Below are 19,968 nucleotides of genomic sequence, written 5' to 3' on the forward strand. Positions count from 1 at the left end.
TCCCTGTTGCGGACTATCTCTCCCAGAGGGAAAGACGAGACCACGGTGACATGATGGACCTCGAAGTAGTAGGGTAGCTTGCGCCGAGCCAAGACCACCGCGTATAGCAGCTTCTGGATCTGCGGATAGTGTGTCTTGGTTTCGGATAACACTTCGCTGATGTAGTACACCGGCCGTTGGACAGGCAGAGCATGACCCTCCTCTTGTCTTTCGACAACGATCACCGCGCTGACCACTTGGGTCGTCGCAGCTACGTACAAGTAGAGGGGCTCGCCGTTTATGGGCGGTGTAAGAATGGGAGCATGAGTGAGCGATGCCTTCAGCCTGTCGAGGGCTTCTTGAGCCTCGGGGGTCCACGTGAAGCGCTCAGTTTTCCTCAGGAGTCAATACAGGGGCAAGCCTTTCTCGCCGAGACGCGAGATGAATCGGCTGAGGGACGCTAGGCATCCCATGACCCTCTGTACCCCCTTTAGGTCTCGGATTGATCCCATCCGAGTGATGGCCGAGACTTTCTCAGGGTTGGGTTCAATGCCCCGCTGGGAGACAATGAAGCCCAAGAGCATGCCTCGAGGGACTCCGAACACGCACTTCTCGGGGTTGAGTTTTACCCCCCTTTGCCCTTAGGCAATCAAATGCGATCCTAAGATCAGCGGCCAGGCCGTCCGCCTTCCTGGATTTTACAATGATGTCGTTGACTTATGCTTCTACGTTGCACCCGATATGGTCCCCGAATATGTGGAGCATACACCGCTGGTATGTAGCTCCGGTGTTTCAGAGGCCAAAAGGCATCGTGACATAGCAGTACATGCCGAAAGGGGTGATAAAAGAGGTCGCGAGCTAGTCGAACTCTTTCATCTTGATTTGGTGGTAACCAGAATAAGCATCAAGAAAGGATAAAAGTTCACATCCCGTAGTTGAATCAACGATTTGATCAATGCGCGGCAAAGGAAAGGGAGCCTTCGAACATGTTTTATTTAAACTAGTGTAGTCTACGCACATCCTCCAACTTCCATTCTTTTTTTTTCACTAATACAGGATTAGCTAGCCACTCGGGATGAAATACCTCCTTGATGGATCCGGCCGCCAGAAGTTTCCGCAGCTCCTCGTCGATCGCCCGGCGCTTGAGCTCGTCGAAGCGTCGCAGGCGCTGCTTCACCGGCTTGGAGTTGGGTCGGATGTCAAGTGAGTGCTCGGCGACCTCCCTCGGTATGCCAGGCATGTTCGAGGGGCTCCACGCAAAGATGTCTGCGTTGATGTGGAGAAAGTCGACGAGCACCACTTCCTATTTGCTGTCGAGGGTGGCGCTGACCTGCAACGCCTTATCGTCTGGGTGATTTGGGTCGAGGGGCACCTTCTTGTTACCTTCGGCGATTTCAAAGCTGCCCGCATGCCGGTGCGTGGAGTCCAAGGCCTCGCTTGCCATCTTGTCGAGGGTGGCTGCGAGGGCCTCGTCCTCCCCTTGAGCCTCCGCGTGCTCGATGCACTCGATGTCGCACTCGTAGGCATGCTCGAACGAAGAGCCGACGGTGATGACACCCTTCGGACCCGGCATCTTCAGCTTGAGGTAGGTGTAATTGGGGATGGCCATGAACTTGGCGTAGTAGGGACGGCCAAGGATGGCATGGTAGGCTCCTCGAAACCCCACCACCTCAAAGGTGAGCACTTCCTTGCGGAAGTTGGCTGCCGTGCCGAAACAGACGGGTAGGTCGATCTGACTGAGGGGTTGGACTCGCTTCCCTGGTACAACGCCATGGAATGGCGACTTACTGGGGCGGAGCTCGTTCAATCCGATCCCCATGAGCTCCAAGGTGTGGGCGTACAAGATGTTGAGGCTGCTGCCTCCGTCCATGAGCACCTTGGAGAAGCGGGTGTTGCCGATGATGGGGTCGACAACAAGTGGATACCGTCTCGGGTGCGGGATGTAGTCGGGGTGATCCTCGCGGCCGAAGAAAATGGTGTCTTCCGACCAGTCGAGGTAGGATGGCGTGGCCTTGGTGACGGAGAAGACTTCCCGGCGCTCACGCTTGCGCTGCCGAGAGGTCATGTTCGTTGTCGGCCCTCCAAAGATGAAGAAGGCGTTCTCCACCGGGGGAACTCGTTGTCTCCACCTTTGTCACCAGCATCCTTCTTCTTGTCCTCGTCGCGATGCGCGACGCAGTTGTAGTACTTCCGGAGCATCTCGCACTGCTCGAGGGTGAGTTTTCGTATCTTTCGTTCTTCGTACTTCTTTGAAACTTCTATCCTTTTTCTTTCGTGAGAAGGACAAATCAATCTTTCTTTGCGAAGCTATTTGGAGTGGCTTTGAAACTGGATTCCGCATTTCGTCTATTTTTTTGTGAAGAATCTCTTTCAAGACCTTGCGAAGCCTTACGCGATCGGCTAAAGCAACTCATTAAGTAAGATACTTTCTTGTATCCCTCTACTACAGCAATCGGGTTCTTAAATGCCTCTAGCAAAAAATCTATCTTCTCCTGTATGTAGCAGCAGTGGTATTCGACTTTGAAGTACCAGGAAAGGCAGATAAGTTTAGCCTCAATAGAAATATCTTTTATAGCCTGAAGTTGGCTTACTTAATTCCTTTGAGCTTCCCCTTAGTTAGTTTTCAGGTAAGCTAATACGGGCTCGGCCGGCCTACTATGGGCACCTGTAGGGATTAGTGCGTGAGACCGCGATCCACAAACTGACGCATGGGACTCACCCTTGAGTGGAGAATGGAAGGGTATGTATGTGTATTGGACAATCCTTTCATCTTGTTAGCACTTACTTTTCCGTGCTACCCATCCATTCATTAACTTGGTTCACCGAGCCCTTGTGGTAAGGGTACGGCTTCTTGAGCATGTCGTCGAATAGGCCGCCACTGCCTCGAGGGGGGCCTCGAGGTCCTTTGCAGTCCGAGGCGGCGACAAAGGCCTCATCGGAGTCCTCCGCCTGTCCCGATCCGCGCTGGTTCGGTGGGGCCGACTTCTTTCCTTTCTTTCCCCGCTTTTGCTTCTTGGCGGGGGCGTTGGTCTTGGTGCTGCCGCCCTCTGCGGGCGCGTCTTCCTTGGTGGCGGCGTCGAACAACTCGTTGGTGTTGGCGGGATGGCTTCGCGCAAGCTTGTGCACCAGGTTCCTGCACGTCGTGCCTTCGAGGAAGGCGTTGATGACCTCGACGTGGGTGACGCTGGGGAGCTTGGTGCATTGCTTGGAGAAGCGCCGCACGTAGTCGCGCAAGGACTCATTGGGCTTCAGGCGACACCCTTTGAGGTCCCAGGAGTTCCTAGGGCGCACGTACGTGACCTGGAAGTTGCCCACGAACATCTTGACTAAGCCGGCCCAGTTGTGGATCTGGTCCGCGGGCAAGTTTTCGAGCCACGTTCGTGTGGCGTCAGCGATGTGAAGGGGGAGATTGCGGATGATGACCGCTTCGTCCATCGCGCCGCCCAGCTGGCATGCTAGGCGGTAGTGGTTGAGCCAGACTGCGGGATCTGTCTCGCCCGAGTACTTGACGAGGGTAGTGGGCTGTCGAAAGCGCGGGGGAAAGGGAGCAGTACAAATCCCCCGGCCGAACACACGGGTGCCCGAAGGCTCCGGTGACTCGCCCCTGTCGTGCTCAGGGTCAAAGCGACCACCCCGTCGAGGGGTGTACTTCCTGCCATTGATGATGTTGCGGGCATCGCCGTCGCCGGCATGTCCGTGCGTGTCGTGGAGTCGCTCCCTTGCGGGAGTCCTTCCGATACGGTCGTGCACCGAGGGTGCCTTCGCTCCGTCTGCTGCAGCTACCTTCCCCTTTCCTTCCGGGGGAGAGTGCGCCGAGGCCTCGCGGCCCTGGCGTGCTGCACCTCCGGGCTTCGGGACAATCGAGCGCATGCGAGACGCAGAGCTTTCGGCCTGCTGCACAGCAGCTTGCTCGATGAGCACCTGTGCCTTGCGGCGCAGGTTGCAACCCGAAGTCGTCGATGGCTCGGGCATCGCTTGGAGTAGGTAGGCCGTAGAAACGAGTTTCTCGCCGGCCATTTTTAGTTCCGTATGTTTGTCGACGTTGTCGTCGGCCAGGATCCGCTCCCTTGCGATGCGCGCTGCCGCCTGGGCATGCGCGCCACGTGCAGTGCGCTGCTGCTCGAGTGCGGTGCGCAGCTCCTGTATCTGCCGACGCTGCTCGTCGAACTTGGCTTGAAGCTCCTTGAGTTGCGCCAGCTGTGCCTGCCGCGCCGCCGAGCTTTACGAAGAAGAAGGGGTCGCGACAGGCACCACCTCTCGGTTTGCCCGCACACGTCTGCCCCGCCGTTCCCGTCATTGCCCGGGGCATTGTCATTTTGTCCGTCCGCAAGTTGGACCATGAAGCACTCCTGAGTGGGATCGTAATTCCCCTCGCTGGAGTCCTCGGAGCAAGTGAGGTAGTAAGCTGCCACGAGCTGGAACGAGCGGAAAGCATCGAGGTCTCAGACCCTGGAGTAGTCATCGGCCTCCTCGGCAGTGAAGTTGTCCATGAAGAAGCTAATGTTGTCAGCGATCGATCCCGCCGTCTCGGGGTAGGAGTCATTAGGGGATGACGCGATGAGGTTGCGGATCGAGAGGAGGTGATGACCCGGCAGATCCTCGTATTCGGTGAAGTTGGTGCTGGATGAAGATGCATAAGTGGCAGCGTTGCGCATCCCGAAGGGAAAGGGCGACGGCGCAGTGGCGCCCTCCCTGGGAGGCACTGGGGCTGCAGTCGATGATGGTGCCGGCGAAGATGGCGCCGGAACACGTGGTGACAAGTGGTGGCTCCGTCGGCCGCGATGCTGAGCTGCGACATGCCAACCTCAACCCATGTGTGGGAGCTGAGTCGTGCCGCCCTGCGCCGCTCCATGCGCGCTTGTCGCGAGTGCTGGCTCGAGCGCCTATTGCGCCGGGCTGGTGAAGTCGGAGTGTCGGGGTTGCGTCTAGGCGAGAGGAGCTCCATGAGGTAACCGTTACCGGTTGCCCTGAACTCAAGACTCTCGAACCAAATCACGTATCCCGCTGGGAGCGGATTCGAGGTGCCCATGGGAAATGGGTTGGATCTGCTCGCCATGCCTGGAGATCAAATGGGAACAATAGAGAAACGTCACACATCGTCCCCTACCTGGTGCGCCAACTGTCGGTGTCCTGACCCGGCAGTGCGAACCCAACTAGTGATGATGCTGCATGTTCCTCATCCCAGATGTTGATGCAAGAGGCAACACAGACACGCACGGGTTTATCCTGGTTCCGGCCGTGGGGCCGTACGTCCAGCAAAGGGGTGTGCGAGAGCACTGTACTGTCCTGCACCGGGGGTGCCTATAGTAGGGGGTACAAGCGACGCGAGAGAGGGAGGGGAGCTCCTAGGTCTCTGCTAAAGGAGGAGTTGATTGAGGCTAGTGCCAATATCGGGGCTCAGAAGAGCGTATGTGCTCTGTGAGTAGTGCCGAGTGTTATGTTCTACCGGATGGACCGTCCCCCCCCCCCGCTAAAGGAAAGCCCGCCTCTTCCTTTTATAGACACAAGGAGGGGCGGTGTACATGCACAGGAGATCGTAGAAGTCGTCGTCTTCTCCCCGAATCACGGGGGTGCAGTGGTCAACTGTGGAAAGTCCACTGTGGGGTATGGCGCCTGGCGTGGCAGTCGTCCTGGGCATCGTCCTTGGCCTTGCAGAGATTGCGCTGGCGTCCTGGCAGCTCCAGCGGGCGGCGTGGTCGTTGTTGTAGTGGGTGACGTCCTCCAGGCGTGGCGTGGCGACGTTCCGAGGGTCCTGCAGGCCAGGGTCTCGTCCTGGTCAAAGCTAGAGCCACTTCCGAGGGTCGTGCCCATGCCGTTCGAGGGCTCCGTGGAGAGGAAAGTTTGAAGGAGGTATGGGGAGTTGGCAGTACAGTAGCTGGAGCAGTGCCGAGCACGTCTTGCATCGCGTTGCAGGTTCCCACAGTGTCGCCACAGCGTCCGGAATGGCGGAGCAGTGACCGGAGTTGGTGGACAGTACCCCGGTCACAGCCACTGTGCGGAATGGCGGCCTGACGCCGTTTGACCCGGGCGCTGTGGAGGAGTGGTTGGCATTTATGCCTCCGTACGGTGGGCGGGGGAGCGGAAGGGCTATTTGTCCTTCCTGTCGAGGGGTGGCCTCGAGCGAGGCGGAGACACGGGGCGCGGTCGAGGGCTTCGACGGGGAGCCCTCGAGCGAGGCGGAAATCGCCCCGCAGGTTCGATGGGGATGTGCCGCACTTAGTACGTGGGTCGCGTATTGGGCTTCTTTGAATCCTTTCCTTTCCTCCATATTAGAAGGAGGCTGTGGGACTTTGTGGGCCCGGTTGCCTAATACGTGTTTGGGTTTTTAGGGCGATTTTAGTCCCCTGATTAGGGTGCCTCTAATCATGGTACCCGACAGGTAATTGCCGTATCCAATCCAATCTCAATAAGCTCTTGTGGTAGGGAGAAAGACCTCAATGTCAAAGCAAGAAAATCATTGGTCCACCATGTGTGGTGTGCACGTTTTTTTATGGCAAACTGATGGTTAAACAGGGTCGGGAGCACAAAAGCCTTTTATTCCATTCAGTTGACCCTGTCGGAACAACAAAAAAATCAGCGGCAAATGGGCACAAGATTTGCGACGAGATTCCTGATCTGATCCGAGCCACACCACACAGCTAAACAAATGTACAGGGTGACAGCGACGGCAACATTATTGGGGCAGCACACCCAGCTAGGGTTGAAAACGGGAAGGGAGCCGTATACCGACTATCCCGTTTAGATATTATTTTTACAGGAAAAACAGAAAAACGGAAAAAAAACTGGAAAAATCCGGCGAATCCGGGAGCGGAAGCGGTTGAGGACTTCTCCTGACCGTTTTATCGCTTCCTGTATTCGAGCAGGAAATTCCTGCGGTATTTTCCCGCATTTAGATGACCAGCCCACGAATCATACTCGGCCCAGCTCCTAGCCCACCAAGACACCGAACCCTCGTGGCCTCATCCCACCGGGGTTTTTACATTTTTACCATTATAACGAATTGCACTCATCAGATTATCACTGTTACGATGCCACCTACATCTATACCATAAGAGAGAAGTTTGACTTACAAATTTACCACATTTGAGGATGTGGCAGCCACGAGGCCGGTCCACGCTGGTGCTGAGTCAGCAGGCACCGACGCCGTTCGGCCCCCGTTACTGGGCGCTGGGCCCGGTTGACGCCGCCGCCGCTAACCCTATCCGGCCGAATCGATCCCCCCCTCTCCTCCCACTTCCTTCCGCCGCAGTCTTCTTCTTCCTCCTCTTGCCGTGCTGCTCCTTCTTCGCTGCTCGCCCCGCCGCCGCCTCCAGCTCCCCTCCCCCCGTCCCCTGGCCTTCCGTGACGGATTAAAGGTATGTACCCTTAACTCGGCCACGCGGTGCGCCATGATCCAGTTTGCATTGGACTTAGGGTTAGATATCATGGACGCCGAGTTTGTGTTGGGCCTTTGCATTCCTGGGATGATCGTTTTCCATTGTTTCTTTGGCTTCTGATGTAGTGGGAGAGGTGGTTGTGTCGCAATGGGTAGCAGTGAATGCCCTCCTTGGTAAGTTCGTACTGAACAAAACTGTCTAGGATGAATTTAGGAGTTGGTCGCGTCTAATTCCTCATTTCTTTTTGATTGTTTACCCTGATGCCAGGATCGATCCTGGCAATGCGTTTAGACTAGTGGTTAAGGTTGCTAAGTTTGTGGCTGATGGCGAGTACGGCCTAGTTGATATGGCCGAGCAGCAACATGACCTATGGCTGGATAGAAACTGCAAGTATTCGTTGGCCCAATTCCACGATGAGTTAGCAACAAAAATAATCTGGGGGCCATCTCAAACACTTGCATTGTGGGTTCTTGACCAAGATACTGGGTCTGAGTGGAAGATTAGGAGGGATGAGCACTTTGACCAGATGATTCGGGACAGATGGAATGAGAGGTTGGCTATGATTGTAGTAGATGTTGTGACGAAGGATGGCTACACTGAAAATGCCAGCTCAGGTGCTTCAAAAGGTAGATGTGTCTCTGGCAAGTGAGGTGTCCTAACTGCACAGAGCTTGGTCATAGGGCTGGCAGCTGGAGATGTCCACTGACTGGCACCAAGAAAAGGTTCTTTCTAATCTTTTTTTTTTTTGGTGTTTCACCTTGCCATATCATACTAAGCTGATGCTATCACTAATGCAGAAAGAGAACAAAAAAGACCAAAGCCAAGGCTGGGAGGAAAAAAAGCAAGAAAGATACTGCTACTGAAGAACCAACAACAACTCCAAGGACCAGAGCAGCTGTTGCAAGAGAAGCAGCAGAAAAGGCAAGGAAAGAAGCAATGGAAGCTGAGCTCAAGGCTGCATCAGCAAGGGAAGCAGCAGAAGCAGCAGCAAGGCAAGAAAGAGAAGCTGCAAGACTTGCAGCTTCAACATCACAAGGTGATGAGGAGTAACATGTGATGGCCTTAGAAGTTGTACTCCCAGAAGCCACTAATCAGACAACAACAACTAGGAGGTACTTTTTGTTCTGAAATGCAACAACACTTTTGCAACACATGAACCATTAGCATAACTTTGCACAGGTCCCTATTTCCTGGAGATGCTCTGGAGGTTGAAGTGCAAGCACCTAGGAAGATGACTCCAAAGAAGAAAAAGTTGGCAACTAAGGTAAAGAAGACACCTGAGAAGAAAGGAGCCACAAAGAAGAAATGACCAGCCTCACTCTTCTTCTTTTGCCAAAACAATCTTTTGAACGGTCAAAACTGTCTCTTGCATGGCCTTATTATTATGTAATGTTAGGCACAAACCCACTTTGTTGGAGATGCTAGATGATGGTCTGTAATGCCACAAAACAATATGTATGCCAACAATTGCTATCTAATGTTAGGGATGTTATGGACTCAAGTTGCCAGAATATGTTTCATTGCAAATGGTTCATACATCAGGTTCATTGCAAGAGATTCATACATCTGGTGCATTGCAAAAGATTCATACATCAGATAATGGTTCATACATCAGGCTCCAACAAACACAATGCTCAACTCAAGCCATTACAACTGATCTCACAACCATTGCTAACACAACAATGCCGAAAACAACAAACACACAATTCATTTTCCATGTCAGATTCTCTAACTTCTCTAGCCTACTGCGGTTCTCTTCCTCATCGTTCATGCTGCCGTGCGATCCTTCTTCCACTTCTTCGATCTGCTCACACTTGATAATGACAATCTTCTTGAGAATCAGCTCATCCAAGTAATCCTTCTGAAATCGGTAGAAGTCACAATACTTCGGATTCTGCAAACACCACCAAATCGAAACTGTGATGCTCCAAATCAAATCGCCAAACAAACTAACATAGAGGGATGGAGAAACTGACCCCATTCCTCGGACACTTGAAGAAGGTTCGCCCGTTGTTGACTGTATCTTTCTTCGCGCGAAGCTCGATCACACGGGCTAGGCCGCAGTCGGGGCATTCAATCAAAGGAAGTCCAGATTCTTTGCCGGTTGGATACGCCACAGCATGCACGCGCGTTGAGCTACAGCCGCGTTCCTGCCTCCTCCCTGACTTATGTCGGACGTGGCCACCTTGGCGCAGGGACGGGGGGAGGGGAGCTGGAGGCGGCGGGGGGGCGAGCAGCGAAGAAGGAGCAGCGCGGCAAGAGGAGGAAGAAGAAGACTGCGGCGGAAGGAAGTGGGAGGAGAGGGGGGGATCGATTCGGCCGGATAGGGTTAGCGGCGGCGGCGTCAACCGGGCCCAGCGCCCAGTAACGGGGGCCGAACGGCGTCGGTGCCTGCTGACTCAGCGCCAGCGTGGACCGGCCTCGTGGCTGCCACATCCTCAAATGTGGTAAATTTGTAAGTCAAACTTCTCTCTTATGGTATAGATGTAAGTGACATCGTAATAGTAATAATCTGATGAGTGCAATTCGTTATAATGATAAAAATATAAAAACCCCCGTCCCACCCACCATCCCACGACACCCGAGTCAGCCCCTTGATGCCTCCCCGCCTGCTTGCCGCCGCCTCCTCCCTAGGCCGCCGCCGCCGGCCATCGACGCGCCCGCCTCCCCGGGCCCCAGCCCCCAAGCATCCTCGCGCGCCTGCACCAAGGCAGTCTGCTCTGCTGCTCGCCTACTCAGCAGCTCACGCTCGGAGTCGGAGGCGGAGTGGCCGGCGCCCCCGGCCCCCGCGCACGGCCGCGGCTGCAGGGGCTAGGCGGCGGCCAGGCCCCGTGCTGTGCGGGCGACCAGTCGTGCACTCCGGCGCAACGGTGCTCTAGATCCGTGATGTCGATGGTGGCCATGGCGTCCGCCCAGCTGCACAAGCAGCGGCTCCAGATGGTAGGCATAGCAAAGCAGGAAGTGAGGTCCTTCTTCATCACTGCAGACTGCAGATGTGATTAGATCTCAGAGCTAGTTATTGCCCACATTCCGTTTCAGCAAATTTCATCTATTTCTCTTGTGCCTAATGGCTATTGTGTTAGAATTAAATTGTTTGAGCACTGTTAAGTGCTAATGAGGAAGCACAGCAGAACTAGCAATCTATCACACTATTGTGCTGAGCAGTTACTTCGTCCAAAATTGCATGTGCAAGTGATGCTAGGTAGGAGAAGGCCACTGCCACCAAGCCTCCATTGTGCGTAGAGTCTGGCTTCTAACAGCGGCTCTGTACTTGTCAGCCTGTGCGATGCTTGAATGCTTCGTTATGGCTCTTGTTTGAATATAACTTATGTATAACTATAACTATTTTCTCAAGCTTAATGTTTGAAGGAGTTACATGTATTTTCCCGTCTTGAGTGTCCGATTCCCGATCGTAATCGGCATGTTCCCGATCGAATAATTCCATTTCTGATATCCCGTAATACCGATTTCGTTTTTCTGTCCGGCATTTCCATTTTCGTTTCCGTTCCCGGTCAAAAAATGTGGTCGCAGAATGGTTCAGGGGTTTTTCCGACCGTTGGCGACTTTCATCCCTACACCCAGCGCTCGGCAGATTCCTGCGGATTCTAAGCGCAGTTAACTAGGCCGGCATCTGGATTGAATTGTGAATACCATAAAAGGGGGTGGATGATGCCAATGCGTCCCCTTCATGGGCACGCACAGGTGTGCACTCCCCAACAAATCGCTAGTCCCCTCCCCGGCGACCACATCTCCTTCCTCCTCCCATATTAAGCCCAGCCGAGACGCGCCCCCAGATGCAAACATCCTCACAAACATCTTATCTCCCGAGGCCGGAGAATTGGGATTCCCCTCCTCCTCCGTCCTTGTGCTTCTTCGCCGGCGCGCCGGGGCCATGGCTAGGAAGTGCTCTAGCTGTGGCAACAATGGCCACAACTCGAGGACCTGCAGCGGGCACGGCGGCAGGGTCTCGGAGCACGCCGCCGGCGGCGCCGGGGTGAGGCTGTTCGGGGTGCAGCTGCACGCGGGGCCCTCGTCGTCTCCCTTGAAGAAGTGCTTCAGCATGGAGTGCCTCTCGTCCGCGGCGCCCCCGCCGGCGTACTTCGCGGCCGCCCTCGCCGCCAGCAGCTCCTCGCCGTCCGTGTCGCCGGCGTCGTCGCTCGTCTCGGTGGAGGAGAACGCCGACAAGGTGAACAGCGGGTACCTCTCGGACGGGCTCATGGGCAGGGCGCAGGAGAGGAAGAAGGGTGAGTGAGTTTAAGACCTTTCAGCTTGCTCGAGCCGAGTCGTGAAAAAAAAAACTCATGTGTTTGTATACCATCATCAGGGGTTCCATGGACGGAGGATGAGCACCGGAGGTTCCTAGCAGGGCTGGAGAAGCTCGGCAAGGGCGACTGGCGAGGCATCTCCCGGCACTTCGTGACGACGCGGACGCCGACGCAGGTGGCCAGCCACGCCCAGAAGTACTTCCTCCGGCAGAGCAGCCTCGCGCACAAGAAGCGGAGGTCCAGCCTCTTCGACGTGGTGCGTTCCCTTTCCTTCCCCCGCTACGTCACGCCTCTCCATCCTGCAACCGCGAAGCAGTGACACGGGTGGCGCCTTCCATTTTTTCAGGTCGAGAACGCCGGCGGCAGGGCGGCGAGGTTGGAGCCGGACGCGGAGCTCCCGGCTCTGTCCCTCGGTCTCAGCAGGCCGGCGAAGCCCGAGCGCGTCCTCCTGCCTCCGAGCCTATCGTCCCTGCTGCCGCGGTGCTCGGCAGCAACGAGCAGCGGCAGCACGTCGCCCGGCGGAATCACGGCGCCGAAGCACAAGCACTCTTCGTCGTCCCTGACGCCGGTGTCGAAGCCTCATCAGGCGCCGGACCTGGAGCTGAAGATCTCGACCGCCGACCACCAGGCTGGCTCGTCGCCGAAGACGCCCTTCTTCGGGACCATCAGGGTCACATAACCGGAAAGACGAGATCGACGACGATCGGTACGGCGGGAACATCCATCCGTTGCTAGAAGATCGAGCTTGTGCTGATCCGGAGAAGATGAAGAAAGGGAGGGGGAGCAGGGAAAGGATCGGAGGAAGCTTTTGGTAGTGGTGTATGTGTGTGTCGCCGGCGACACGATGCCGCCGCCGGCGTCCGCGCGTCCGTCCTGTCCCGTTGATGTACTATCATCAGAAGATGAAACTTTACTGGCCTAATTTTAGACGTGCAAATAAAGAAGGGCTGCTGCCTTGTTGTCTTTTGGCCTCATCTTTATGTTGACACAAATTAAAGGCAGCGCCGGTATGGGCTTCTTTTTGTGGATAGATGGTGATGAGAGGTGAGATCACGCTCATGATGCTCACCTTCCGCTTGTTCTAGCTGTTGGGATTGCAGGTCAAGAAGGATAGGCAACCATCTCAAGGGTGTTGTCGTGTTTGTGACGGAACTGTCAAATTAAAACTCTAAATTAAGCCTAATGGCTGTTATTTAAACACATCGGGTGTATTAACTTAATGGTTTAATTTGACAGTCCTTTCTCAACCCACGTCCCGATCGAAACAATACCGATAATCACACGCGAAGGTGAACGCATATGGTACAAACACGACACAAATGAGCCCGTGGTTATTTTGCATTTGGCTGGTGGTTATTTTGCAGAAAAAACCGGCTGGTCTCAAGTGGCTCGCCTTCACCCTTTTGCAACAATTTGATCCCGAAGTGTTGGAGTAAGGGTAACGTTGGTGAGTGTACCCTCAGCCACAATGGCCAGATTTAATTTTTTCCATTTCTTGACATAGGGTTGCATGCATGGGTGTTGCTGAGGTGCAGTTGCACTTTGTCATACGGCTCAACGCATCAGCAATGACATTAGCCTTTCCTGGGTGATAATGAATCTCCATGTCATAATCCTTTATTAACTCCAACCATCGCCTCCGGCACAAATTTAGCTCGCTCTGGGTGAAGATATACTTGAGACTCTTATGGTCTGAGTACATATGAACAGGGTTGCCCAGAAGATAATGGCGCCAGATTTTTAATGCATGCACCACTGCTGCCAATTCCAGATCATGCGTGGCATAATTCTCCTCATGCCGCCTGAGGGCTCTGAAAGCATAACTAATTACCCTCTGGTCTTGCATGAGTACACAGCCGAGGCCCGTACCTGTTACATTTAATACATATCAAGGGCCGAATAATAGCCGGCTGGATTAAACAGGGGTGAGGACACAGTGGGGACTCGTACCTGATGCATCACAATATACATCAAAGGGCCGAGTAATATCCGGCTGAGCTAGGACAGGGGCAGACGTCAGAAGCTTTCTCAGGGTCTGAAAAGGCTGCTCACATTTGGCATCCCAATTAAATCTCACCCCTTTCTTGAGTAATTCAGTCGTGGGTCTAGCAATTTTTGAAAAGTTCGGTACAAATCAGTGATAATAACCTGCTAGCCCAAGGAAACTCCGGATCTCTGAAACAGACTCCGGAGTCCTCCAATTCAATACATCTTGAATCTTGCTGGGGTCCACAGAAATACGCGCCTCAGAGATAATATGGCCCAAAAACTGGACTTTCTTGAGCCAGAAATCACATTTACTGAAATTAGCATACAACTTGTGCTCTCTGAGACGCTGGAGAACAATGCGAAGGTGTTCAGCATGTTCTTCTTCATTCTTGGAATATATAAGGATGTCGTCAGTGAAAACCACGACAAACTTATCCAGCTCAGGCATGAATACCGAGTTTATGAGGTACATGAAGTGAGCAGGGGCATTTGTTAGCCCAAAAGACATGACTAGATATTCATACAGCCCATATCTAGTGGAGAAGGCCGTCTTGGGAATATCTTCAGCTCTAATTTTTATCTGATGATAACTAGAGCGGAGATCAATTTTTGAAAATACCCAAGCCCCGAATAGCTGATCAAACAGGATATCGATTCGGGGGAGTGAGTATTTATTCTTGATTGTGACAGCATTCAAAAGTCTGTAGTCTACACACAACTTGAGGTTTTGATCTTTCTTTTTAACAAAGAGTGCTGGACAGCCCCAAGGTGAAGTGCTAGGACGGATATACCCCTTATCAAGCAACTCTTGCAATTGTTTCTTTAGCTCGGCTAGCTCATTGGGTGGCATCCGATAGGGTCTTCTAGAGATGGGTGTCGTGCCCGGTTGCAACTCAATGGCAAACTCCACATTTCGATCCGGTGGCATGCCAGGCAAATCATCCGGAAAAACATCCGGGTATTCACATACCACCGGTATGTCAGTCAAAGTCTTGCCCTCAACCTGATTCACCATAGGAGTCACTGATATGTGATCCCTCAAGTTCAAGGTCATACTACCATGAATAGAAGATTTGATGTGCACAGATTGTGAGGTCGTGTCCAGAATAACTCCCTGACCCTCCATCCAATTCATGCCCAATATAATATCTATCCTTTGTGTTGGTAACATTATCAGGGATGTAAGAAAATTTTTTCCATGCAAATGCAGGGGTACTTGCTTGACAAACTGATTAGTGATCAACTTTCCCACAGGTGAGTGAATATGATACGGCTTGGACATGCTCTCTATCTTCAGCTCCAATCTAACCGCACATTCTTTGCTAATAAAAGTATGAGATGCCCCTGAATCAAATAATACTGTAACGGGTTGATCGTTTACTGAGAACGTACCCGCCATCACTGGAGTTCCCTCAGGAATACCCTCGAGGGTGGTATAGTGTACTTGCCCCAGCTTGAAATGAGCCACGTGCTGCTTCTGGCTCTGCTGACCGGACTGCTGGCCCTGCTTTGGTGGAATCGGGCAGGTCCGTGCAAAGTGCCCCGGCTACTGCACCCAGACCTTCTGCTCGCTCTGCTGAGGAACAGGAGGCCTGACCGTCCCCTGAGGCTGTGTGTACTGGGGTGGCCGATACCCCCACTGCTGTTGTGGCTGGTGCTGAAAGGGGGCTCGCCGTGGGCCCGACTGCACCAGGCGGAACCTCTGAGGAGCACTGCTAGAAGACCCCACGGCCGGTGACTTTCTCTTCTTATCCGCCTTGTGAGCTAGATGGGCATCCTCCTGAATGATAGCACCATTGACTAGCTCACTGAAAGTGTCAAAATTAATCATGGCCAGGCGATCTTGGAGCTTGCTGCTAAGCCCCTGCCGGAAACACGTCTGTTTCTTTTCAACAGTATCCACGTGATAATCGGCGTACTGAGACAGTGTGTTGAAGGCCTGGGTATACTGCATCACACTATTATTACCCTGCTTCAGGGCTAAGAACTCCGTGAGTTTCCTTCTGATCACCCCTGCAGGGATGTGATGCGCCTTGAATGCTTCTTTAAACTAGGCCCAGGTGAACCGAGTGCCCTCGGGGAACATGGCCACGTGATTGTCCCATCAAGTGCGTGCGGGACCCCTGAGCTGCTGGGCTGCAAATCCTGCCTTGTCCCCATCATTGTACGGGTGCATGGTGAACTTGAACTCGATGGTCCGGAGCCAACTATCTGCTTCCAGTGGCTCATCGGCATTGTGGAATAGTGGCGGCTGGGTGCTTAGGAACTGCTCATAGCCAGGGACAGCTGGCTGGTGGTGATGCTCGTGCCGCTGCGCTCTGCCCTGCTCCACAATCTCCCGGAGGAGTGTCGTCTGCTCGTCGCGTCCGGTGAGCATGGCCGCAATGGCCTGGGCCAAATCAGGGGGGTTCGGAGGTGTTGTCATTCTGTATTTAACCATGACAAGATTAGTTCCATCATCCAGATTAACTAAAACAATCCCGATAGTAACAAATCTCTCTATACATAGCACATTGCAGAATATAGAGCTTCAAAACAATTATATATGACGCTTGCAGGCGGGGCCAGGCGGTCCGACCGGCTCAGTTCAATCGGTCTAACCGGGCTGCCCTGGTCCAGCCAAAAAATGTATGGCGGACCGTCCACGGTACAAGGGCGGACCGTCCGCTTTACAAGAATTCAGCTAACCGGACCGTCCGCTGAGCTTAGGCGGACCATCCGCTTTGCATTGTTTCACCAAGGTCCAGTTCGGAATGGTTCTGCGCATTTTCCTTAACGACCGGCGGACCGTCCGCGTGTCATGACCGGACTGTCCGCTGGACACGGTTTTAAACTACCAGACCGTGTCGACGACACTTCCGCTACACTTCACGGTAAGCCTATGAAATCTTACGACCCGAACTTCATCTTACATAGGTCCTTAAGGTCTTAAACTCACTCCCCCATCAACTCCTACAGGAAAATCCCAAAACACAACAACAATATGATGCATGCTCGCCCTACGCCAAAAATTCATTTTTATATTTTTGGAAAATCTTGAAATTAGTCATACATGTACCACCCTCGGCGCATTTCGGCTCTGATACCAGCTGTGACGGAACTGCCAAATTAAAACTCTAAATTAAGCCTAATGATTGTCATTTGAACACATCGGGCGTATTCGCTTAATGGTTTAATTTGACAGTTCTTTCTCAGCCCACGTCCCGATCGAAACAACACCGATAGTCTCACGCGAAGGTGAGAGCATATGGTACAAGCACGACATAAATTCGAAAATACAGCAATATACACAAGACTCCGCCATAAATTTTTCAAACCAAATTTGAATACAAATATAATTTACAACTTTACATTGCCGAAACTAAGGTTCGCATAGAGGACCTACAACTACCACAAGTGGACACCGAGGAGTTTCCTAACTAGGTGTCTGGCTCCACAACCTTCTATCCCTCTGCATTCCGACGGATGAGCTTAACGCAGCAGGGACAGAAGTCTACGTCTGTGTGTCCTGAAACAATGCTTCAACCAAAAGTCCTGAGCAACTAATACTCAGCAAGACTTACCCGACAAGTGGTATAACTTAACCCACATACCTAGACATGTAAGGTATTTGGCTGGTAGTTATTTTGTAGAAAAAGCCTCTAAAATGAATCCTTAATTTCAACTTTTAACACCATATTCTATATGTTTAAATCATCGACTAGTATTTGCATCTTCTAAGCAACTATAACAAACAGAGAATATTAATCCAGGATAACAACCCGCTTGATTCGGCACCCACGTATGTAGATCCACGCATCCTTAGCCGAGTCGGCACTGCTTGGCTTGATCTCTGAATCGATGGCGCCTGGCTTGACGATGTGGCCGATGCTCCCACTTGCGCCACCGTGCGTTTCAATCCTGCGGTCACCAGACTTGCTGTTGCCGCCGCCGGACTTCACGAGACCACGGATCCCATGGTGGGGCTTCATCTGCTCAGCACCGCTTGCGCTAGTCATCTTGCTGCGACCCTGCATCCGCTTGCTACGGCAGCGCATCCTGCCATCTGCAGCCATAGCTACCGTGGGGAGGATCGATAAAGGTTGCTGGTGCTGTGGTGCGGGTCTGCAAAGGGGAAAGGAGAGGCGACGAAGGGAGGCGTCTTCCCGGCACAGATGAGGATAGAAGCCTCGATGGGGAATTGGAGGAACAAGTGGACGAGAGCATTCCAGAGCATCATTTTTTTTTAATATACCAGCGCGACCCATCTGGCAAAAGAGGAAATAAAAAAAAATCTAGTGCTGCATTGCTACATGTTCCTCTGCCACGTTTCCAGCTAGTGCTGCACTATCTGTGCAACCTTCAGGCCTAAACGTGCCATTAATCCGGGACAAAATTTGAACCACAAACGTGCACTTAATCTGGGGCGGAGGGAGTAAGCACGACCAAATTAACCTTGGGCCACACTACGCCTCACAATCATTTCTGACCGTATCCAAGTTCCACTCGTATCAATACATGCCTCCACGTATCAAGGCCTAGTACTAGCAGTTACCAGTCAGATCTGTGTATCTGACGCGAGACTGAACAGAAACCACAGGAAGGATCGACGGTGGCCTTATCGAAATATCTGGCCGGACGATCAGCGTCGGCGCCCGGACCGGACGCCGGACACGCGGCGGCCGGCGGCGCGATCGTCGCCGCGCCGGACACGACACGGGAGCGAGGGAGCCGAGCGGTGGTTGCAGGCAACATCCGTCGCTTTCCTCCTCCATGGACGAACAATCCAAATCTGCTCCCCTCCATCAAGGAGGTTGCTTCGACGACGATCAAGGCGGCATCGACCTAACAGAGCATTGCCGATTAGAGCATGAAGCCACTGACAATTCTGCCATTAGGGGAGCTCCATCGAGAGACTGAGCTGTTCGGCTGATTTAAAAGCCGGCTGATTTAATAGTACCATGTGAGAAGAAATAAGCCAAAACAAGCCGAAATAAACTGGAAAAAGAGCAGCCGAACAGGGCCTAAAGCGAGGCGACCGGATTAGGACACGGTTTCTTTGTGGATTTTATTTTATTTTTATGTCCATCGAGAGGCCCCTACTGCATGCACATGGTGAGGAGAAAAGGTGGTGTGTTGGAGTGGTGATTAACGTGAGAAACGGGTTTGGAATGGGAGAGAGGGAGAGGGTGATAAAAGAGGGATGATGGGACAGGGAGGAAGAAATGAAAAGGGTCAAAGCTGGTTGTGTTGTGTGGTGTGCAATCTTATCCTTGATCGCCATTCCGATTTCCCATCCGTGGAGGATACGTAAGGATAATCCGGCAAGGCCTTTCCCGGGGTCTTTTTCTGACCAAAGCCAGTTCCAAAGCCAACTACAGCACGCAGGGAAGGGAATTGTTAGCCGGCCACTCTGCTTTTCCTACTCCTCTCGAGCACCATTCGGGGATCTGAAAAATGGTAGATAAAGTTTCCAAAATTCTCGCGAGAACTGAGCTGCAAGATTCTTCTTGTGTTTTACTAGAAAATCTGTTGCGGCTGCCTGCTGCTCCTGTGGTGGTGGACTGGCTGCGTACCAGGTGTCCAGCGAGGTCACGGACGGCCGGGACGGCGACTCGTGCGGCGCGGCCCGGCCAACCACGTCGCGCGGCGGCTTCAAATCACGCCACCGAACCGGAAGAATAATGGATGCGGAGCCCAAACCAAAACGCTGCTGGCCTGGGGCTGGGAGGCCCGTCCCCGAAGCTGAATACTAGCTGATTGATCGCCCACATCTCTTGTTCCTCTTGGTCCCAAGCAGTGCAGGAACTGACTGACAAATGGATGATGGATGGGAAGGGAAGGGAAGGAAGCTGCCAACGGACCAATCAGGCACCCGAGACTCTCTTGCACGATCCTATTTTTTTAAAAAAAACTCTACCCGGGGTGTGAAACGGACCCCACCGTTTTTTCATTAAGAGGAAACCTAACCGGCTAACCGGGTAGAGAAACCCTCCGAACTCTGGCCCATACCCGAGAGGGCCAAGCCTTGCGGCGAGCACAGCAAAGAGGTTTTTTTTCTCCCAGCATTCTGAAATTCGCTTTTGATGAGATTCAAACTCAGAACCTGCTGGGAGCGCGATGCTACCGGGCCGGGCTAGCCAGCTCAACCGCCCGGCTTTTGGCTGCACGATCCTATTTTTGCGATGACCACTCTTCATAAGTACTACTACTCTCACGATCACATTCACATTCACATCAGCCTATGCCAAATAGTCCCGGTCTTTTCATACAGCCGCGTATCATTGGGTCAGAACTCAGAGGAGTAAAAGTAGTACACACACGGAATCCAGCGGAGATTGTGAGATCTGAAAAATTCTGCGTGGATGTGTGCAGAAACC

At 53.1% G+C, this 19,968-nt stretch overlaps 2 protein-coding genes across 2 annotated transcripts; one reads left to right on the forward strand and one right to left on the reverse strand.

Moving 5' to 3' along the window:
- Positions 1 to 8,748: 8,748 nt before the first annotated feature.
- Positions 8,749 to 9,791, reverse strand: LOC120709426. Its single transcript, XM_039995058.1, has 3 exons — positions 9,705 to 9,791; positions 9,332 to 9,631; positions 8,749 to 9,249 (listed from the first exon to the last, which is right to left on the reverse strand). The coding sequence occupies exons 1-3, from the start codon at positions 9,789 to 9,791 to the stop codon at positions 8,995 to 8,997; spliced, it is 642 nt and encodes a 213-aa protein (XP_039850992.1). The 3' UTR covers positions 8,749 to 8,994.
- A 1,160-nt stretch (positions 9,792 to 10,951) lies between these two features.
- Positions 10,952 to 12,592, forward strand: LOC120705725 (transcription factor MYBS3-like). The gene is made up of 3 exons (XM_039990217.1): positions 10,952 to 11,599; positions 11,680 to 11,876; positions 11,967 to 12,592. Exons 1-3 carry the CDS (start codon positions 11,044 to 11,046, stop codon positions 12,297 to 12,299), a joined length of 1,086 nt encoding a protein of 361 aa, XP_039846151.1. The 5' UTR covers positions 10,952 to 11,043; the 3' UTR covers positions 12,300 to 12,592.
- Positions 12,593 to 19,968: the final 7,376 nt, after the last annotated feature.

Source organism: Panicum virgatum, chromosome 5K, assembly GCF_016808335.1.
Source record: "Panicum virgatum strain AP13 chromosome 5K, P.virgatum_v5, whole genome shotgun sequence".
In the NCBI taxonomy this organism is placed as follows: Eukaryota; Viridiplantae; Streptophyta; class Magnoliopsida; order Poales; family Poaceae; genus Panicum; species Panicum virgatum.

Bases quoted from the DNA above. Each gene is read 5' to 3' on its own strand.
- LOC120709426 (XM_039995058.1), bottom strand. From the start codon at position 9,791: ATGTGGCAGCCACGAGGCCGGTCCACGCTGGCGCTGAGTCAGCAGGCA. The intron at 9,632-9,704 runs GTTGACGCCGCC...CTTCCGCCGCAG, and splicing joins GTTACTGGGCGCTGGGCCCG to TCTTCTTCTTCCTCCTCTTG. The intron at 9,250-9,331 runs GTCAGTTTCTCC...TGGTGTTTGCAG, and splicing joins TCAAGTGTCCGAGGAATGGG to AATCCGAAGTATTGTGACTT.
- LOC120705725 (XM_039990217.1), top strand. From the start codon at position 11,044: ATGGGCACGCACAGGTGTGCACTCCCCAACAAATCGCTAGTCCCCTCC. The intron at 11,600-11,679 runs GTGAGTGAGTTT...TACCATCATCAG, and splicing joins GGCGCAGGAGAGGAAGAAGG to GGGTTCCATGGACGGAGGAT. The intron at 11,877-11,966 runs GTGCGTTCCCTT...CCATTTTTTCAG, and splicing joins GGTCCAGCCTCTTCGACGTG to GTCGAGAACGCCGGCGGCAG.